The sequence below is a fragment of the Varroa destructor genome, unplaced genomic scaffold (assembly GCF_002443255.2).
Source record: "Varroa destructor unplaced genomic scaffold, Vdes_3.0 BEIS01000004.1, whole genome shotgun sequence".
Taxonomy (NCBI): Eukaryota; Metazoa; Arthropoda; class Arachnida; order Mesostigmata; family Varroidae; genus Varroa; species Varroa destructor.
In genome coordinates, this window is record NW_019211457.1 from 12,048,421 (window position 1) to 12,069,890 (window position 21,470).

Here is a 21,470-nt window from a genome sequence, read left to right on the forward strand (position 1 = left end):
CTGCTTCACGCCAGCAGGACGATGGCTTGAATGCAATTACCTTTCTTCTATTCTATGCATTAGCATACGTAGGAAGATATATTGCATATTGGTAATATCGTTTTAAACTCTGTCCGATTGATGTTATTAACGTATTATGCACTCTGATTTACAGGAGATGATTTTTCAGAACGTGTGCGTTTCAATGTTCACGTTGTGTATGGAGCGTGAAAGACGTGGGATTTCCTTTCAGCTGAAAGACAGTCCATTCCACTGGTACGATGAATAGCTATCTGCATAACTAGTTGTCATTTCGGTACTCCCCTCAGACTACCCCCGCTTAGAACCCCGCTTGTAGTTGAAGTTCGACAAAGAAAGCATTTTTTTAACAATTGCCTGGATGTCGTTTTGGTCAAGTTGATTAATTAGACTGAAGCGAATTGATTATCCGCGATAATTTTTTTATCACTACGAGCGGCAGCATCTTCAGTTTCTCGAAGATTAATCTCAACATATTGAGAAGACTAGGAACGCCGATGTTTTAGGTAGAAGGGAACCACATAGAATATATATGTAGCATAATCAAAAAGCGTTGTTGTATTTCAAGAAATGAGCTAACAGTTTGTGTGTTCTCTCAACTCCTGTTCTATGTAACTAGAGCCAGCTAAAAACGTTCGACACTGGCAAAGCATAAGCATTATTATTATTAAAAATGTCGCTTACAGAATTTATATAAAGGAACTTAGAGCGATCGGATACCTTACTTACTAAAAAAATCTTGGAATTATAATATTTGCTATTTTTTTTGAAATGCTAATATATTTATCCAAATGCTTCCTCCAACAGTAATCAGCGCATACGGTAATTAGGTCACATAACCTATTGTTCCAAACACAGCCACTTGTGTTCCAATGATAAGTTTCTAATTATAAAGCTTTCCATCCATCTCATAACTAATTAACTACTTTATATAAATAGGCAGTCTTTTCGGGAGCGGTTTGAACTATCGACTCGAGACGACCAGCGCGTCAGTTTCATCGACTTCATTAAACACGCTCTTGACATTCAGGAATTATGGCGAGACCAGGCGCTGCGCGACACATACGACATTCGCTATAACTTCAAACTGGTCAGCAGTAACCATATATTCAGTGGCCATGTTATATAAGCAATTATTTTTTATTATATTCAGAATCTATGAAAAATACATATTCATATTATGAGACATCACGGCTACTTTGGTATATGTATAAAGCATGGTAGCCAATGCAAAATTCATGTAAACCTTTATTATTTTATTACTTTGTACATGCAAGAAGCTATAATTTGAATTACGACCTTTTCGGCGTACTCGTCGCCATTTAGATACCATGCCTTTCTACATAAATGTATTGAAGTCATATTTGCTTTCTTGTAGTCGGATAGCTGTTCGTACTTCTTTAGCGAGATCGCGAGGATTAAACAAGCTAGCTATGTGCCATCACAGCAGGATATCCTCTTCGCTCGACGAGCCACAATCGGCATTAAGGTTTGTTAGTTGGACTTCGTATAAACTATACTTAGCTTAGGCTCATCTGTTCGCAATCTTTGAACACACGTCTCAAGTTTGCTTTTACAATCTCGCACTCCACGTGCTACCAGTAAGTCATATCATGTCAACATTACCCTCAGAGATGTTATCGATATTTTTCTTGGGTCGGGTCATATGAAAAAGCTGGCAATCCATAAAAAAGGAGCCCTATTTCAAGCGACGAGCCAAGTTGACGAACGCATATTGCTTACTTAATTAGTTGATGTTGGCCTTCTCTACTTTTTTCAGGAAATGCTAGTAGATATTCCATGCTCTATGGGTCGAGGCACTGTTCCGTTCCGCTTTATCGATGTCGGCGGCCAGCGTAGTGGGAGACATCTCTGGTCTGTATCCTATATTAACTGAGTTAATAGACAGGTCGGAAGAATAATTTAGCAAACATATTATGCTGCGACGCCTTCTATTTCGAAAGGGGCTTGTGCCTTCTAGGTTTCCCGTCGGTTTGCTTGGCCAGTCTTATTTAGTGCCAAGTTAGGGCCAAGCTCTTCATTTCAGTCTCATTTCAGCATCCTTTAAATATGTCCAGGTGTCTTGCAAAGCTCCTCAGTCCATAGGTGAAGGTTCTGATGAATCCTGGACTCATGTGGGTGTTTCCTATATGCTTCAGCACAGTGAACTAGCGTATGTAAAAGGTTCTATTCACTGCTCTAAGGACATAGGGCGCAGGATACCGCCGACGGGACCCATCCTACGCGGTAGAATGTTTTAGGTAGTTTAGAACAGGTTGTGACCCATAAGGAATCGAATTAAGAAGATATTGAGCTCACCTCGTTTTCTCACGATCAACTGTTTGACATCTGGGATAATACCCCTCACTTTAATATACACCTTAATAATACACCATTCACTCTACTATCTACGAACAATTGCTTCACTTGGATCAGCCTGCGGATCAACCTAAACCGCCTTTCCCCTTAGCCTTCAGGTTCCATAATATTGTGCCTGTTAACACCAATGCTAATGGCTATATATGCCAGCTTAACCAATTATTATCGATATTTTCATAATCGGTATTATTCGCCACAGAAGGTAAAATATACGCACACGGATCATTTATATTATTCTAATATGGGACAGCATAAGAAGCCCCTTACACTTACCCCATTATCCCTTATACTGCGAGCAAGATGCTAATAAAGCTAAATGGACCTTATAAATCAACTATGTCGAAAATCTTATATTTATCAATCTCAATGATTCTTTGAACCTGATAACCTATCGAAAAGATACTGGACGCTGTATTTAGGAAAAGCCATGGGCTCAACATGAGATGACGATACATTATTTTATAGTTGTATTACGAAATGGGAACAAGGTGTTATACACATTGTATAGCCTACGAGGGCTACTTTGAAAACTGACAAACCGATCGGGTGTGAAAGATCTTGTTTTACAACGAGACTCCTGCGTTTTAGAGAAAGCTATATGATTTAGCTTAATATTATTAAGCGAGAATCCGTCAAACCTTGGAAAGCATGGCTGCTACAGAATACAATGTATCGTGTGCGTAATAAGGGCACTGAAGTGTACATTCGATTTCGCACATAGATTCTAGATGATAGATCAAAACAACTTTAATACTTTCGGTAGAACGTACCATTCGTACTTGCTATAATACAAAGCATGAATGTATTTTACATAACAAGCGGATTAACTCGCTTTCAATACGGCAATACCCATGATGCCCCAGGGTCTTGATAGTATCTTGATCTATTTTTCAAAACGACCTACTATTTATCTAAAATTTTTTGATAACTTTAGACAACAACCGAATTTGTCTATATAAAATCTGTACTATCGATGTGTGGTAAACATTGCAGGCGAACAGTGTTCCATGGAGTTCATGCTGTTCTATTTCTAGCTCCTTGCTCTGAGTTTGACCAGGTAAGCTGTCTGCTATACTAACAGCCGAAAGCACCTGAATTTATTTTAAGTTGACTTGACTTTATTACGGCTTCGCTGTGTCGCCAAGCTGACAATTGTACTATTTAATCAAACGTTATGTTATCATATAGGTATTAGCGGAAAATTCATCAGTCAACCGATTAGAGGAGTCTTTGAGGACGTTCGCTTGGATCATCAATGAACAGGCTTTTCAAAGTAGTTGCGTCATTCTCTTCCTAAATAAACTGGATCTACTTATTGAAAAGGTAATAGTCGATTGAAAAGGTCGATGGCAGTAGTATGAGGGAAAAGCAACAGTTTCAATTTTATACCGACACTAAATGTAACAATCATCATTTGTTTACAATATTAATTTATGCAATTATGAATATTATGATTTTAAAATCTAATTTTATGCCAGGCATCCCACAGAACTGAATGCCATAGCAATCATGGTAGTGATCATAATACAGCGCCCCGACCCGGTGCCCTCTTTTCGCCTCCTGTCCGCTTGATAGTTGTAACTATAGTAGTGCCAAAAAGACATACACTATTGAATTAGTGGCAAACGAATACATTTAGGTATAGTTTAATACATTTCAAAGGAGACCAGCTCACATGAAAAAGTTTTTCTCGCATTTCTTGTAGAAAAACGTTGCAAACCCCTTTTAAAGGGGTTTTTTAAAACCTTTTTTTTAAAGGGATAATACTTTTCGAACACAAATATATGTACCACCCTTACAAATCTTTGCGGTCAAGATAGCCCTTTAAGGAGGCAAGAAGCGCCTATGCACAGAATGAAAGCAGCTAAGCCTTCATATCTTCTCGTCTTCTAGACAGGTTCGTAATGGAGCACAAACTTCGTTGGTTGCACAGTGCCAACAGTCGATTTTATAGCCAGCGTCAATTTACGGCGATCTACGAAGAGCTAGTATAGGACTTCTGTGAGAGAAAAGGAAGATGCACAATAGAAATCAGGTCAAAAAGTTCCGGAAACTCCTAAATATCTTACAGAATCTACTCTTGATGACCTCGGACCTTCAATGAAAGCATTAGACATTGTTTTAGGAAGCTATTTATTGTCAATCGGCTTATCCAAACAAATCCCAATGGGCAATCTTAACAAAAAAAAAACTGTTCATTGGTCTCGTCGGCATATTAGGCTTGCAATAAAAGCGACACGTATATGTTCCCGCCATACGCAAAAAAAGAGGTCATCCAAATGTCTGTAGATGTATTTCATGAACATGCAACATCAAGATAAACCAAACATGCGATATGTACGCTATAGATTCATAGAAGCGACAGCGCTTAAGAGAGCGCTGAGTTCTGCGCTGTTTATGTCAACCGGCGTTTGCCACAAGAAGGCCGGTGCTCTATCCCAAACCATAATCGCTGCTATTTATTCGACACAAGACACATAAGACAACCTTTTATATATATGTATATATATACATATATGTATGTATCTGTATATATACACATGTGTATACATACATATATAGCAAAGACTATTAGAGAACAATGTTGTGCATCAATTGCGGCGGGCGCCGAAATTTGGACGACAAAGACGTGACTGACGACAATTCGTCTACTTCTCTTCCGGACATGCAGCAACCGGCTTACGCCTCAATCTTTTTCATCAATCTTTTTCGTATTCGGCCTGACATTGCAGCTGTCTTCACCTTTACATCCTTTCTACATCCTTCTTCCCCCATAATAGTTGCTGGAAATCAGCTTGTTCCTAGAGTCATATAGCCAGATCTCATCACGGAGCTTAAATGACGATGCATCTTCCGATTCTTTGATTTATCTTGCTACGCCCGTAAGCATCGTTCGAGCATTCGTTCAGATGATGACCGGTCGTCGTTTCAATTGTAAACGTGTAATGCAATAAAACTTCTCTTGATCTCTTCGCTAACAATCCAATTTTATTTTTTTTGAAGAAAGACTTCATCGTACGCACACTACGCTCCGCGTGATCTAGGACGTTACAGAGTGCACCGGTTTTACTCACTGATCGTTTATGGACTCGCAAATCTCATACTCAAAAGCTCGATCTTCTGTGAATGGTCTTTTCACGACTTTATTGTTTCAACCGCCGAATATCACTTGCTTTCCTAATCGTTGTAGTAGACCTGTATCTCTAAACTAATATCCAACCATATAGACCAACATACCCTCGTATCACTTCGCCAGCTTCGCCGAACGCGTCTTTTAGTCCTGGCCTTAAGTAGTGTCGGAAACACGTTAATGATTTCTGCAGTGCACTCGTATGAAAAAAATGCTAGCTTTGCTACCGGCTGTCTGCAAACAACGGTTACCGGCGACTATAACGAGACGTCTGATTTCCCGGCCATTCTAGCGCCTGCATTTTTGGTGGCTGCGTTTAGCTTACTCCAGACCCGTTGGATAACTGAAATTAATGAATTAATTACTAACGGTGCTTTCGCAAATTCACCAAGCATTTTTAGCATTTTTTTTCTCGTTTTCCTTTATTTTCTATACAGCATCTGTTTGTCCTGATTAAAAAGCAACAAGTAACAAGCAACACAGCATGGTAAAAGGGTTGGCGCGTAATTTAAACTATAATGACTTTACCTGTATTTTGCTACATTACCTCAGTACCTGTTTTTCAGATGGAAATATTCACGCAGATCTTCAGTGATGTGTTTAGTGAGGTGCTTTGATGATTCATGTTTTTTGCAGCCTTTAAATTATTCGCTGTGGACTATCTCTGGATCTGTGTGTCACAGTCCCTTAAAGGCACATTTGTTAAATAAGCAGGAAATTCGTAATGTAATTCAAGCCTTCTAATCCTCATCTTCTGCATTCTGATTAAATCTCTCATTTGATGAAAAATAATTACGTTATACTAACGTTGTTCAATTTCAAGCTAGCTGATTCATCTTCATGCGTTTCACTGTCCCAGTTTTCTTTTAATTTATCTAAAAACCCATCGTCTGCCCTATGTCAACCTCTCAAATACGTACCGCGTAGATAATTCCTCTCATATAGTGAGTAAAGCAATGCGAGAGTTTTCAGCAGCATATTTTCTCCTTTATACTGCATGACGTGCACTGCTTACTGTTACCTCTATCGTAAACATTTCTGAAAAGAAGTTCACAATGATGCATGAAGAGATTGGCAAAACATTTATTCGCAGATAGTACCATTATTTACTATTTCTGCCCATTTTTTTTTTTGAGAAAGTAAGGCAATTTCTTTCTGTCGCTATGATGTTCCCAAGGAAGCCATGCAGTAGCTTGAGTTGGTAAGAACTCACTCCAGTCTTGATCGACTTTATCATTTAAAAAATAAGCCTGCATCTTTATGGAGTGGATTGTGAAACTTTTCCTATCGAACCGCGGGTTCCATAGCTATACGCACGAGGCGAAAATGGTCACTAATTATGTCTCGAATTAGTTGAGCTTCTACAATGGAGACTTTCGTAGCTACGGCAGCGACTTCTTTAGCTCTGTCAGGTAAAAGAACGGTAAATGATAACATAAAATAATGAGTTCTCTCATCGATGATCTTCTAATCCCATCCTTACATGTTCTACTAGTACAGCGCACCAGGTCGAAAATCTCATTTTCACAGAAATGTCTTTATGATTATATGTGTAAGACTTAGATTTTAAAAGAAACGTATTTTGTTAATCGATACGTCACATTGTGTTCTTCTTGTATCAAAATTAGGTTGTCATTCAACAGAGAAACATTAGAAGTTATTTTCCAATGTTCGAGGGAAACCCGTTAGATGTAGAAGATGTTCAGAGATTCATCCTCGATATGTTTAGACAGAGGGCTCGCAAACAGGCTTTTTACTGGTAAGTTTTACTAAACCGAATGCCTTCTTGGCATTTTGTCGTTCCATAGGAAATAGTCAAAGTTACCTTTTTGAATTTATATCTGAATGAATTCGTGAAATTATTATCTCGCGCACGTTTTAGGGGCACCTTAGGCTTGATTATATGGTACAGTACATTGGGGCAAAAGTTAATTCCTTCTTCAAAATTCAACTGTAACAATTCTCTAAATATGAGCTTTATGATTTTGGGATATTTCAGCCACTTCACGACAGCAACAGATACAGATCTAATGCGCTCTTTGGTTGCAGACGTTAAGGACAAGATAGTCACGATGAACCTAAATCAACTAATTCTCAACCATGAATAACCGTACCGCGCAAGCAATTATTTAATTAGTAGTACTTGAACGATGAGTATAGTATCAAGACTATGTTTAAGAATAATTCTGTAAAAACAACGCTATTCTAATATACAGCAGCCAATCTAGAAGCCGATGATGAGCCTTTATGGGCATGTACTGTAAAATACTAAGAAACAGTGCCAAATTGTCAGGCCAAATTTAAAATTACAAAGCTGGTAGTTGATCTTCTTTTTTAAACAGCTGTTTTTTTTTTATCTACAAGTTAGCGATCTTCAATTTAGTTACTAATTCTAAATACCCTAGTTATTTCTATTCGGACTTGCATTAATTTTTAAAATTTATTTATACATTTTTGCTGGCGCAAACGATAAACAATTTTTCTACGAAAATATCTATGTTGCATAACTCTCCGAACATCAGCAAAAATTTTTGATATCTTAAATAAAATTATAATATGGAAAAATTTTTGTTTTTTAAAACGGCCAAGAGTTCGGTCGAAACAAGTTGGCTTAGGTTGGTTCAGATGGCCTCAATAGAGTCACCTCGTATGCGTTATGCTAGAAAAAGAGTTATAAAGCGTTTATTCGTAAAATATCTTTTTACATGTCAGATGACGTGCTCATGACGGATAGTCATCGACTATTTCGTCCAGCGGCTGCGGTTCATACAATCGCATCGAAAATAGTTAATTCTGAAACAATTTCTCTAAAGTACCCCATATACGATTGTTATATTCTGTCATAATGTCATCGTGAAATTCAAGAGCAAATTAATAGATTTTTTATATTAGAAAAGAGTGTATACAGCCTGTATCTGACTTTTTAATATCAATTTTTTAATACTGAGTTCCTAATAATTGAGTAATAGGTTTAGACATTACCAAACCAGAACATTTTTCATAATTCCACCGATGATCTTTTCTAGAGTTCTTCTAAAGTTCAATAACTACAGTGACTTGGACCAGCATAGTTATGTCGGGCATACATTAATCAGACATATGCGGTATACAATAAATAGCTATACATATATATATATACTATGCGTTATATGGCAAATTCCAAAGTACATGGATCATACAAAGGATCGTAGCACTAGAATTTCTATCAAAAAATATACTTTGAGACAATTTTACTCGCGCGCGACTTCTAGAGATAAGAAAATAACTTAATCCAGATGATTAAACATTACTCATACATGGCTGCGTAGAAGTTGTTACACGTATCAAATTTATATGAGTTCTACTACAATGTCAAATCTTACTACCTACCAATATTTAAAAACAAATGTATTTCATTACAACTGAGTGCTATTTTACATTCAATACTAATGTTTGTTATTGCATATTTAAATACACATATATTGAACTATTTTTTTCTATAAATATGGTTCAATTTATACGATTGACTGCGCAGGACGGACAGGGACGCGGTCACTGGAGTTATTTGGATAACACATTGTAGTGACCATTGCCTGACACAGGAATGTAATGTATTTTCTCGTGATCACATCTTGAATTGAAAACGATCCGCCAACGTGAAAATATATATATATAGTTTATTATCCATCATGGTTATCATCTTCGTGTCATGTGCTTACATGTTCTTATCATTATCAGTAAAAGTTGTTGTATTTTGTTTTTATTATCACATCTCGTGTACGAGGAAGCGGATTGTGTTCGGATATCGCTTTAACCCGTAAGGCCACTTGAAGCATTCTAAAAAAATATACCTCTCGCCACTTTATAGTAAGATGAGCAGTCCATATTATCGTTACTAATTATCTCGTATCAGCCAACACAGCAGTGGTTCACTAAAAAACATAAGAAAATTATATATAGCAATAAATGAATAGCTTAACTTGAGCTAAATACAAATAAATTGTCTCCCGGCCCTTTGATACTTAGGAGAGGAACAAATTTGAAATTATGAGGTGTGCTTATAGTGAAGTTTAGTAGAAACTTAATCAACGTTGTTTATCGACTACAAAACAGGCCAAGAGCAACAACTACCTGCACAATTGTAAATCTCTATTTTACCTGTTTTGTGTGCTTCTACAAATATACCGAAGCTTTGATACGGCAAATAGAGAAAATAAGGTGCATGTCACAATGCTGTCGTCACCATAATTTAGCCACTAATTGCTTGCACGTTTAGCAGAAATCATTGTAGTCTTGTGAGACAATTGTTCTCTCGGAAATATTTGACTCTATCTTATGCATTCATATACACAATGGAGTAGGTACCACATAATTGATAAATTCAGTTACAACTCGGAAACGTTTAAGAATAATTCACGTGAAGGCAACAATTTTTCCGCTATTATATTATATTTCTAGAAGCCAAAGATCGTGTTATTAAAATTAAATTACTATAATTTTGAAGAAATTAATATAGAATATATTGTATGCGACTCACTTTTGTATAAGAATTTAATCGTAAGGCTCAGAACGCAGAAAAAGCGAGCTGATAAAAAAATTTAGGGCTACATTTATAGTATCCCCGCACAGCCAAGTCAACATGATTCCTTAGGCTTCCTGGTACTGACTACACTCTCCTTAACAGGCTACGATGCCAGCACGACGTACCTAACGTCACAATCGACGTCTTCGTTTTCTAAAAATAAAAAGCATCCAGAAACTATTTCCTAAATACTTGCTTAATCTTTTTGTGTTATAATGACGTACTGTTTTTTCCAGGGAGGTAACTTTACATTGGTTGCCAAACTCATATTAGCCCAATACGTTCTTCCAGAAACTGCTAGGTTTTATAGCTGGAAGTGGATCTCTCACAATATATATAGCCAACCACTGTTATACCAAAGACCATCGCTGTCATTACACGTAATTTGCGATCCCGTTTTGGTAAAAAAAAAAAGACCAAGTGTCAAAATGACACGACTAATTGTGATTAAAACGGACCAACATATATGCATATAAATATATCGTAAGAAAACGTATTTAATCATTTGTTTATCGTAAGAAGGTAGATTCATCTCCCAGTATCTGGCTGTTATTTGACTATCTTGCAATGAACTGCGACGCCTCACCATATCTACCTTTTAGACTTCATTTCAAGTCCTAAAAAACCAATATTCTACTGCTAAGCATTTTTTAGCATTAGGAAAACAAGAGACGTCGTTCGAATATCGCATGGAAATTTGATTGATTATCAGTTAAGAATATTATCACATTTTGAGTTCTTAATTTTTTAATAGTTAGCCTGCTTCAAGTCGCTATTTCTAAACGACACTGTATTTCTTACAAGCAACATACACCTGTTAGAGCGGTTGTGGATTTACCACAAAACACGTTTTAGGATCATCTATATCTTAGAGATTGAAGATAATTGAAAAAATGCTTCCAAAATTGAGGCCAGTCACATCACCTAGAAAAGCAGTGCCTCTAATCGTTGTCTAGAGAAGTTCTTTCATGTAAGCAGCAGCCGCAGGTTTGTCGCAGACCCAATGCAGGACGCCGGGATTGGGATGGACTAACGAAGCCGGAAGCGCGGGATTATCAGGTAGACCCGAAAGGATGGCGCGGAGAGCCGCTGCCTTTGACTCACCGGTTACAATGAAAATTACCTGCATGTGCTCAAAATCACACAAAATTAGAAAGCTGTAGTAACTTTGATCGTTTCAGCTGTGCTAATCATAAAACAGATGAATAAACAGACAGTGGTTATGCACAATAAAAGTCGGAATAAAGGTTCAACAAATGCAGACTGTCTTTAAACCGTAAAAATTACCCAAAAAAAAAAGAAACCAAATAAATGCTGTATAAACATGACGTATTTCATTTAGAGACCGTAATAGCAATACAAAAGCGAATATTTACAAAATAATAAGTATAATATTACCTCATAGTTATATTTGTAAAACAATTTTCTTTTTTATTGTTTTAGACTCATTGAGACGAATGTCGGTCTAAATACCACCAAGACCTAGAAAATGGCCCTTTTAATATTCTTCCAGGAACTCATAAAACATCTAGAATACATAGACGGTGTCATAGATAGTCTGTTGGATACAATAGAAGACACCCATGCCACAATGGCAGGATGTGTAGGGAACCCATTTCTCAACAAATCCGTGTCTCGAAACTACGAAGCTTGGCATATATAGGCGAATAATAATATTCGTCTAATATAATAATATGTCTCCTACCTATAATATATTTTGAAAGCGCAATGCCGTTTGTAGGTCTACGTAGACTTAATACTAACATTTTTGGCTGCATTGAGAACCGGCAACGTAAAGGTGACTCTCTGCAATGGTGGTTTAGGCGAGTCCGCGATAGCAGCCACCCACCGTTTTGATTCTGCTAAAAGATCATGGTGGGGAAAGAGTGAGCAGGTGTGACCATCTGGGCCCATACCCAATACGCAAACGTCCAAGTCAGGCAATTTCCTACCAGGGAAGAACTGCTTCAATCTGACAAACAATGAATACCAACATATATTTTAAGCATAAATTCGAGGGTGTTTAATTCGATGCCAGCAAACTTTTCTCTTCTAAGAACTACTTACTTTCATAATTATTTTTACTCTATGCAATTGCATGTAACTATTGTGTTGCAAACACTAGCTTCACCTGTTCAGCCCGACTCACGTTAAAAAAATTTTATATGTCCCGTCCAGAGAATTTACAATGCCTTAAGTTCACTCCAAGCTAGATTAACACTCGATACATTCCGAACATTCTATTAGAAGCCAACACTAACGCCCCTCTGCCTTAGAAAATCGGAAGTACGGAACACAACTAAGTAAATCCAAAGCACACAATCTCGTTTGAAAATGATTTACAGCTAGGGATCTTGACAAATCATAGGCCTTGCTAGTCGATCATTCTTATTCATGACTAAGCAAAGCATATAATGTAAACAGAACACAACCTTAACGTGTAGTCCCGTTCACAGTCTTCTAGAGGTAGAACAGGGTTTATAGGAACAAAGAAAGCCTCGGACAAGCCAGGGACAGAAGTAATTAGCGATCGAAAAGCTCCGAACGTCGACTCTGGGTGATCGAAAGGGACCACGCGCTCGTCGCAAAAAAAGAAGCGCCATTTTTGAAAATCTGGAAACAGAATAATAAAAGCTATTGTATCAGATAAATGAATTAGCTTATTTCGGATTCTACTAAAACGTTCACTTTTGCTATACTGATTGGCGGTATTAAGAAATATCATGCTCGTATTGTATAAGTATATTAAAATTATAAAAGCCACATGTTATATTCAACGAAATGCAGTCGTACTACAGGTAGGTTCATTATTTATTGTTATATTTCCATTACCTCTATTTGTTAAAAGTAACAGATCTTAAATCGGCCAAGAATAGCTGTCTGTGGGGAGCTAGTACAAAAATTAAGCCGAAATAGCTACGAAACTTGATAGAAACATGTCTAAACTTGTTTTCCTGCTGTCTGCATATGTGCTTGTCTTGTTACTCTGAATTTGTGTACCAACAGTTTGTTTTTAGTTAGCTTCAGTAATTTTTTTTATGACAGACTGCTTTGGCATGATAGATATTCTTAGGCCTTCAATAAAACTAGCGAGCGGAGGCATAGTAAGGTATATTGACTGAAAAAGCTCGACTAATACTCCTAATGGTGAAGGAAAACTAGTTAAAAAAAAATTCTAAAGCCAGAATTGAATTAAAATTAAATCTTTCATGACTACATTTATTATTTATTATTATATATTATTATTATTATATTAGCTTTGAAATGGCCAACAACCGTCAATCCCAAATGAAACATACATAGTTAGGCTAATAAATGAGAGCCCTTCCCACATCAAACGGCGCTTATAAAATGTGGTCCTCTGATGTGGGTACTTTTACCCAACGCGATCTGCTTACATTAAAACTCACCGTCAATTCGTAACTGCTTGAGGACATGTATGGTGATGGCAACAGCACTCCCACCGGATAGCCCCACAGTGAAAAACCCTTCAGCCCCTGTGCGTGGCTTAGTTAATGCTTCCTCGAAAAGTGACGTTACTTTGTCCGTTACACCTTTTTTGTCGTCCGCAACGTATACGCGAGACATGGCGAACTGTTAAAGTTATCAGATGCGAATGCGTCTGTAATCAATATGTCATTGTCTTCAATACAATAACAAGCACGTGTATGACTTTGTGGAAACGTAAGGGCCAATTTAGTTTCACGTCATACTGCTGATTAGGTAAAATGATTGATCAAAGTAGTGCTATGTTTACTTGAAATATTCCACTGAAAATGCTCTAGCTAGACTTCGTACAATATCGCGAATACCATTTTCTTAATATCAATTCTTAGAAAAATATTACTGTGAAGTTACCTAAAGCTCCAAATGCATTTCCAAGTGGTGAGAACTTCGTCAAGTTAGCTTAACTAAGGCTAACATTAATAAACTTGAGCTCTTATAACTAGAAGAAATACTAATTTATTGTTTATTATTTAAAAATTAAGGGACATTTAATTTTATAATTTTTACAAAGCCAGTACAAAATTCGTAAGATGTTTTACAAACATAATGCACTTCATAATGCATAATGCATAATTCTCTTCATACATATAAGTCAGCGCCAGTGGATTGCTGTTTCGGTTAAAGCAGAAGATGTATTCGATCAAAGCACACGATCTTTCTAAAATACGCCCCTAATAGGCATTAAGATCTGTCCTAATTTGCTGATCTGTAACGCTGCAAGCTGAAACTTGTGCTAACTAACAAGTTAATGAAAAACACTTTTTCATGAGATGATGGCTATGAGAATTGACAGCAAGTCAAGATACAATATGTGAAATTAAAAAACAGAGTGGATGTTTTTATTACATTACTTTTGAGGTGAACATTAGTTACTCAAAACATCAAAAGAACAATGTTGATCTACATAGACCATACTGAACTCGAGTTTTATAGTTAAATGTCCAAGCAACTTCATATCAATATAAATAGATTTTATAATACTCTGTCATGCCCTACTTTTGATGTGAATTAGTTTACACATGAATCCGTTTGATACAAATAGCGGACGCATATGTTAAATGCTTATGACATCTTTGGTTACCAACCTTTAACTGTTCCTAAAATACATTATATTTGTGTAACTCACCTATTTTATGGTGATCCTTCTTTTTCGTTCAGTCAACAGGATTTTAATTAGCAACTCCGAGCACTGCACCTCGCTAACTTTTCCGGACACAAATTTATTTAACAGTTGGAGATTATCTATAACAATCGTTACCTCATTTACTATAGCTACCCGGTTTCCTGAGAATGATCTACCGATCGCCGTCGTTCGCTGTATGCGAAAGTATTGAACACCACAACTTATATCTGATACTTAAATTTATAAATATCTGTTAAGTATAACAGATATCCCGATTAGTTAAGACATAAGTGTAAGACATAAGCGATCAATTGTTATCAGCAGGTAAAATTCGTCTTTTACATTCGATTCGTACAATATGGATCGATGAACTGGTTGGATTAAAGTTGTTGTTGATGGAAGTACGTTAATCACCAATGAATGTTTTTTCATGAAGAGGTAAATATTCCCGTGTTGTTGGGTCCATGCTCTTCTGCTGCCGGGCGACGGCCGCCATGGCCTGTTCTAGTGACATGTCTAACCAATATGGCGCGACGATAGTCCCAGCAATTTTGTGAAAATACTAGCGGTGTTCCCGATAATAGTATACTATGGTTTAGGTTTTAACAAAACCAAAAAATACGTTAGTTAGTTTTATACATTGGTACATCTGGGTTTAATATTGAGTGTTTCGCTCATGGCAACAATTGTCCGCTGTGGCCCTCTCGTTATTGTTTATATGTTTAGTGGCCATGTTTGCCGTTGTAACTCGAATCCCTGTCAGACCGGTGTTCGTTGTGTAATTTGACTTGCTATTTATTTTGCGTTTTTAGCTTATTATATTGTGTTTCCAGCCCCGCGTGTATTTAATTATTCTTATGAAACGAATTCTTTCCCATTTCAATCGTTTGTTGAAAACTGTAAGAAGACTAATTTAGGATATTCCATATAGTTTACGGTCCCTGATTAATAGAAAAAATCAATGAGGCCGAATCAAACACACAGATGTGACACTTTCGGGTTGTTAAAATTAGCAGTGTTTACGATGAAGTATAGAATGCGAACCTGTAAAACCGTGCTTATATAAAAAAAATTGATGCGTCGACTCTGCGTAATTCTACAAAAGAACGTGATTAATTTGTTTTCAAAGAAGGCTCATTGTTCGCAAGGACACCGTATTTAAGAAGAATGAAGCGATACCATACTATAGAAAAATTGAAGGCATGATAGTACAGAAAGGCCGGGAATTACAGATATGCTTGACTGTGCTACAAACAAACCTAAAAATAAATACTAATGGAAGATCTTTGTGCATGTTTTGTAGGACACATTTTATTGGGAGTACACAATGTCAGTAAGCAAATTTATTGATATATTGTATAATTAAATTATGCCGAAGGAATAACCAAATCGATTCGAAAAATACATAGAACGTATGTTTTGCAAGAAGGTCCTGTCTTTTGCCATTTGGCTCATTTGGAACCTTCTAATACAAATGTACAGTATGTCCACTTCATAACTAAACAAAGGCATTCTTGTGACGTTTTCGATTTTTTGAGCGATTCTATGTCTTTTATTTGAGAAGTCATTAATCTGGCTGACCATCCATCCGTGTATGCAGATTTCTGACGCTTGTGTTATTTTAAGGAAAGCAAACTTTAAGTACAAGATCCAAATAATGATTAGTCTTAAACCAAGTTTAAAGATTTTGGCCTACTTAATGTAAACTAAAGAATTTCTTAAGTGAAATTTACATATTTTTGAAAGCTATACATAAACGCATTTTTACCTAATTCTAGTATACTCTTGGCGTTCAATACCCTAGACTCTCAGCCCACAACGCTCAGCAAAGCGTTTGATTTAAAACTACCTCCTGGCCCCTGCGTAAAGTATTCCTATCAGAGTAGCACTTCTCATTGCCTCGGTGTTGTAGAAGCTATATCTGACTAAAAGGATTTTGGAAGAGAAGATACTCAAGGTCGATGGAACACATAGATCGCATTCTTGCCCTGATAAGCTACTATTGAATGGCTCGTTTAGTTATATGTTCATTAAACTTAAAATGTTTTTAACCTTTAAAATGTATTTAAACAATTAATAAAAGTTAGTGTTTAAACAAAAATAAATATTTATCTTACGTGTATTCGAAAATACTTAGTACTGGTCTATATAGACTACTGGCTACTGCTGAGTAGTCTCCTAAGAGCAAAACGTGGTTAATTAAATGATAAGTTCACTGGTGCATTTAAAAGGTTAAAAAGAGGTATATATTCTTTATTGATAAATATTCTATGAACAACTTCCATCAGGTGGTCCAACCAGCCATCGCTCTAGAACCCTGCTGCAATCAAACTCAGTCTTCCCTATTTTCTTATTAACGATGTTATGTTGCTCGCAGAGCCACATCGACAGCTCCCATCGTGAGGTCACCTGTAAAATAACAGTTATATTTAATTATTTTTAGGTCTACGGAACATACGAATGTTCCTACCCACCTGTATTTTTAGGTAAACTTAGATTTGCACTGTGAAAGGATTTTTAATGCTTATTTAATTTTTAAAAGTAAACGTTCAAATACTTTCTTTTTTATTTAAGCTAAAAAAAAAAATTGCAATTTACACTTAATTATCTTCTGTAATTTAACAAATACTGGTATTTAAGTCAGCAACTTGGAAGATAATCTGGAATACCGGCAAGTAATTACTAGACAAATTCTTTAGCGGTTTGTGCTTTGCTAATTTCCCATATGTGTTGACTTGTAGAAATAAGTATGGGAAATTTTGATTTACAATGGCATATTTTCGGACAAAGTTCCGAAACTTCTATAAAATATCTATAGATGAGGTAGAAGAAAAAGTATCGTTCTAGGCTAAGGACAACGACAGTAATTAACCCTATGCTGCAAAATATATAATAGGTATTTCGTATTTAAAAAAAAGTCAGGAACGGCAAATACATGCTGCACAAAAAACATCTGCTGTGAGAAACAGAAAAAATATTATACTCTGATAGTAATAGTTTTTTTAGTTATTATTATCAGAGAACCGTGGGTGTCGCGCTCTTACGCCGAGTAAACTTAGCGGCTGCACAGTTCGTACAATTGTATAGCTCACCCTTGGCGGTGATTTTTGCATTTCCTGACGAAAATCATTCGCACAATGATCGCATGGATAGAACTGCCCGAAGGCCTTGAAAAAGGCCTGTATATGCTCCTGCTCGTCCTAGAATGAAAGCATAACAAAGTCACGTTTGATACAATGGAATATAAGGCTAGTACTTTTAATATGGTAATGTTGCACATTTTATCTGATGATAGCACTTATTTAACCTTAATAACATGAAGGCATTTCCGATCGGACGCACATTGACTATTCAGCTTTTTCTTTCAGCTAATCAAAACTTTCATTTGTATAGATTTTTTCTTTTTTTTTTTGCGAAGGCATTGGCATATTTATAAGACATAGCTAAATCCATTAACTTACACCACTGGCTATCTGGTGAAAATAGCACTAATAAATGAACAATTGTAATATACAGGGTCTTGATATACGGCATGCACAACGATAAAAGCACCTTTTTTCTCAATGTCACAATGTCTTGAGAATTTTCTGTATTATAAACGCTTGTTACCTTGGAAGGTTGTTGCGGATAATACGCCGCCATCGTATGTAGAAAATACCACGTATGCCTGCCTAGTTCAGAGCGATCAAGAGGGCACGAGGTGTTCTCAGGTTGATCCAAAGGGCCATTTTTTGGATTGCCTCCAGCCTTGAAATTTGCAATTGATAACTAATTTCATTGAATATTAGTGCAATGGAATGATAAAACTGGGTATTATTAGTCGGTGTATGAGGGGCGCACACAAATAGCCGAACAAATGTCGGGCTCTCAAGCTGGCAAACTTGATAATTGTTGTACATTTTTCACGCATCAATGTCTATGTAACATTCAATTTATCCCCTACCGTGACTCATTATAATAGTTCCTCAGCAGGGCTATATACGCTGATGGGGTTCAGCCCCCTGTAAAATATTATTACATAATAATTTTGAGGACCAACAGATGTACTGGGTGATAATGTATAAAAACAGTATATATAATCATTAGTAATTTTCTTATATAACGATATTTGTGCAAGCTGAAAGAGATACACCGTAAGCTACTATATGGCATTCATTTAAAGACTTTATAAAAAATGGGAGGTTATTAATGACCCCACCAAGACGTACTTAACTATGGTGCTCTTTGCGAAACGCAGAAGAAAAGTATTGATCGTATTGAAAAATTAGTGTGTAACAGAGCTCATTTATTTGTACGATATGTGCTCCGCAGGGTGAACAGTAGGTTCACTTTAGCTCCGAATACGTGACGTTGTTGCTCCGTGCCCTTAATGCTAGGTTCAAAAGTTGACCTTTGGTTTTTGATAATTATCAAAACCGGATCGTGCAAATATCAGTCGTTTATTATATATGAGGATAAATTTATTGGGATTACAGCAACCACTTTGCATTATAATACATTTAGTTATACATGTTTATACGTAATGATACGATTCTACGTAAAACTTGCCTTCATCCAGCTTCGAAAGTCGCGGCATGCTCTACAAGGGATTTCGCCTGATTGTTCCAGGATACGGGCATCTGTTTTTATCACTATATTCTTGGCCTCATCTTGTCAAATCAGAGCAACAAGATTTATAATTTAATGTTAAAAGTTAATTGCTGTTCAAAATAAACTACAGGTTTGAACAGATCATGGCTATCAATAAGAAACGATTGTAATTGACTTCCGTAACAACAACAATAGCATTTATAATAATTGGCAATATAACAATACACATTCAAGGTAATAGACGCCCGATCATTGCCGGTGTAGTGGCCTAATATATATTTATACATATATATCTACCTTGGAATTACCATTGGTAACAGAAGAAGGCTCTTTTTGTCCACCTCTAGCGCGGGTTCTGTAGTCGTAATAATCACCCATCTGAAATAATAAATGGGGATGAAGTGCAGAGTATCCATTTGTAATTCACTAACTCGTTTTATGCTTTACCTTATCTCCGTATAGTACTTTTTGTATAAATGCAAATACACTTAGGTTCATAGTATTCAAATCATTGCAGAGATGATAATTAACTTACAAACAAGAGAACGCGTTATAATTTTAACCGCGTCATTCAATATTGCCATTGCAATGACGTACGACTTGTGTACGAGTGACAAAGGGTTCTTCAGACGATGCATACAGTAAACGAGAAGAAATCAAAAAATGGGACGGATCTATGCGAGGTGGTTCATGGTTGTAAAGCAAGCACATATAAAGAAGTAAGCATAACGTTGATTGCACTGGTGTTACACAAATGTATGTTTTTACATGCAGCCACGCACGATGGGATTTGCTATTTACTGATAAGTATACACGCAAATAAACTCACCGTAATATATTACTCGCACAGAATTACCGGCGATTTCCAGTAAGATAGTTTATTTTATTATAGTAGTAGTTTACTTGGGGTACGTTCGTATCTTATACAGTCGCTAAAAATCGCTAGTTTCCTGTATCAGCCATACACAATCAAGAAATCAATGCATTCATTCATCCCCAATCGCGCGAAATGCCAACTCATTTTCAGGGCATCTTCCTAGGTTTTCTGGTATACTGAATCAACATGTAAAATTGTACGCACTGGCCAACCCATATCTCTATTTAAATACGATGTCATAGGACCCCCTCAGCATTAGGAATCGGATTTTTAATGTGTATATTGAGAGCAAGTACTTATCATTGGGACGCAAAGGTTACTTCTTTTTCCGTTTCTCATTCGGTGCGTTTCTAAAGCGTCTCGTCTCAATACAACCTACTCTGTTTTATACATGTCTAAATCTATGAAACATATAATATTCCAGTCATAATAGTTTCTAATAAGGTATAGTCTCGCAAATCTTTAACCAACCTGGAACAATAATTATGCCTATAGTATATTTGTATGAGGTCACTACGTACCGACTAAATCTTGCATAATAATGACCAATGTCCTATGGTTTTTTGCCTTTAGCTCTATTATTTTTCGAAAACTTCTATATAAACATTTTGTAAAATAAAAAAATCTATGCAAACATATATATATATATATATATATATATATATATATATATATATATATAAAGGTTCTATACAACTGTCCACTGAATTTTGTGGTGTTTGCAATACCTAGTGTACTTATTTCGTATAAAAGTTGATAATTTTAAACGATTTTTGGGTGGATTTACGAAACGGTACAAGCTTAGCGTAGCTTTCAGTATATTACATGGCAGTACCAATATCGAACGTTGCATTGTTATGGTTCCTATTCAGAAAGCCGTTACCTTGAATATTGAACTAGCACGACTGCAGTTTACAAGTTACTTCTGTAACCAGTGGTCCCTAACTTTAGATCCTATTGACTCACCTACTTTAGCGTAGCTAATTCAATATTTTTTTCGCTTTTTTCTAAGCAGTGTTTTCCCTATCGATTTTAAGAACAACCCGAAGTACATTCAATCTACAATGATTCCCATTTGGTTCTTCGCTATTGATTTCAGCGTATACATCTAAAACCGATGTACGAGGCAGTAATACGAATGAATACGATAGCCATCAAACAAATTGATCGAGAATTGTAATTGCTATAAGAAATTGCTTAGTACGAACAACAACTTAGAGGTTTGCACGCGTTTATTTACTATGGTGAAAGGATGCACACTTCTAATAATAATTATTATCTTCAA

At 36.4% G+C, this 21,470-nt stretch overlaps 3 protein-coding genes and 1 long non-coding RNA gene across 11 annotated transcripts in view; 1 reads left to right on the top strand and 3 right to left on the bottom strand.

Moving 5' to 3' along the window:
* LOC147755852 (uncharacterized) overlaps positions 1-6,650 on the bottom strand; it is an 8,703-nt gene extending 2,053 nt beyond the window's left edge. Inside the window, exons 1-3 of one of the 3 annotated variants that reach the window (XR_015326525.1) lie at positions 6,448-6,625; positions 6,083-6,213; positions 5,635-5,870 (exon numbers count right to left, since the gene is read on the bottom strand). This is a non-coding gene — a long non-coding RNA (uncharacterized LOC147755852). Of the gene's footprint in view, positions 1-4,595; positions 5,871-6,074; positions 6,214-6,447 lie in introns of those variants that run through there. The other 2 variants (XR_015326523.1, XR_015326524.1) reach the window with 2 other exon arrangements.
* LOC111250444 (protein SCAI-like) overlaps positions 1-9,467 on the top strand; it is a 40,224-nt gene extending 30,757 nt beyond the window's left edge. The window contains exons 5-12 of the mRNA XM_022805720.2: positions 155-255; positions 958-1,108; positions 1,397-1,507; positions 1,799-1,893; positions 3,391-3,454; positions 3,586-3,720; positions 7,156-7,286; positions 7,527-9,467. Coding sequence (XP_022661455.1) covers positions 155-255; positions 958-1,108; positions 1,397-1,507; positions 1,799-1,893; positions 3,391-3,454; positions 3,586-3,720; positions 7,156-7,286; positions 7,527-7,635 — 897 coding nt within the window. The 3' untranslated portion in view covers positions 7,636-9,467. The remainder of the gene's footprint in view (positions 1-154; positions 256-957; positions 1,109-1,396; positions 1,508-1,798; positions 1,894-3,390; positions 3,455-3,585; positions 3,721-7,155; positions 7,287-7,526) is intronic.
* Pgls (6-phosphogluconolactonase) lies at positions 9,160-15,221 on the bottom strand. 4 transcript variants are annotated; one of them, XM_022805726.2, is made up of 6 exons: positions 14,722-15,221; positions 13,499-13,682; positions 12,521-12,701; positions 11,853-12,060; positions 11,013-11,211; positions 9,160-9,438 (listed from the first exon to the last, which is right to left on the bottom strand). In XM_022805726.2, the coding sequence occupies exons 2-5, from the start codon at positions 13,674-13,676 to the stop codon at positions 11,041-11,043; spliced, it is 738 nt and encodes a 245-aa protein (XP_022661461.1). In that variant the 5' UTR covers positions 13,677-13,682; positions 14,722-15,221; the 3' UTR covers positions 9,160-9,438; positions 11,013-11,040. The 4 variants fall into 4 exon arrangements, with proteins under 4 accessions (XP_022661461.1, XP_086843401.1, XP_022661462.1 ...); XM_086987275.1 differs by having other exon boundaries at positions 9,160-11,211; positions 13,499-13,710; positions 14,722-14,798; positions 15,074-15,218; XM_022805727.2 differs by having other exon boundaries at positions 9,160-11,211; positions 14,722-14,798; positions 15,074-15,216.
* Positions 15,222-16,937: 1,716 nt separating this feature from the next.
* Alr (Evr1_Alr domain-containing protein Alr) lies at positions 16,938-20,297 on the bottom strand. Of its 3 annotated transcripts, none has more exons than XM_022802711.2 (6): positions 20,138-20,297; positions 19,617-19,686; positions 19,267-19,367; positions 18,328-18,486; positions 17,811-17,918; positions 16,938-17,127 (listed from the first exon to the last, which is right to left on the bottom strand). In XM_022802711.2, exons 2-6 carry the CDS (start codon positions 19,684-19,686, stop codon positions 16,987-16,989), a joined length of 579 nt encoding a protein of 192 aa, XP_022658446.1. In that variant the 5' UTR covers positions 20,138-20,297; the 3' UTR covers positions 16,938-16,986. The 3 variants fall into 3 exon arrangements, with proteins under 3 accessions (XP_022658446.1, XP_022658448.1, XP_022658447.1); XM_022802713.2 differs by having other exon boundaries at positions 18,328-18,465; positions 20,138-20,296; XM_022802712.2 differs by lacking the exon at positions 20,138-20,297 and adding an exon at positions 19,844-20,072.
* Between the last annotated feature and the right edge of the window lie 1,173 nt (positions 20,298-21,470).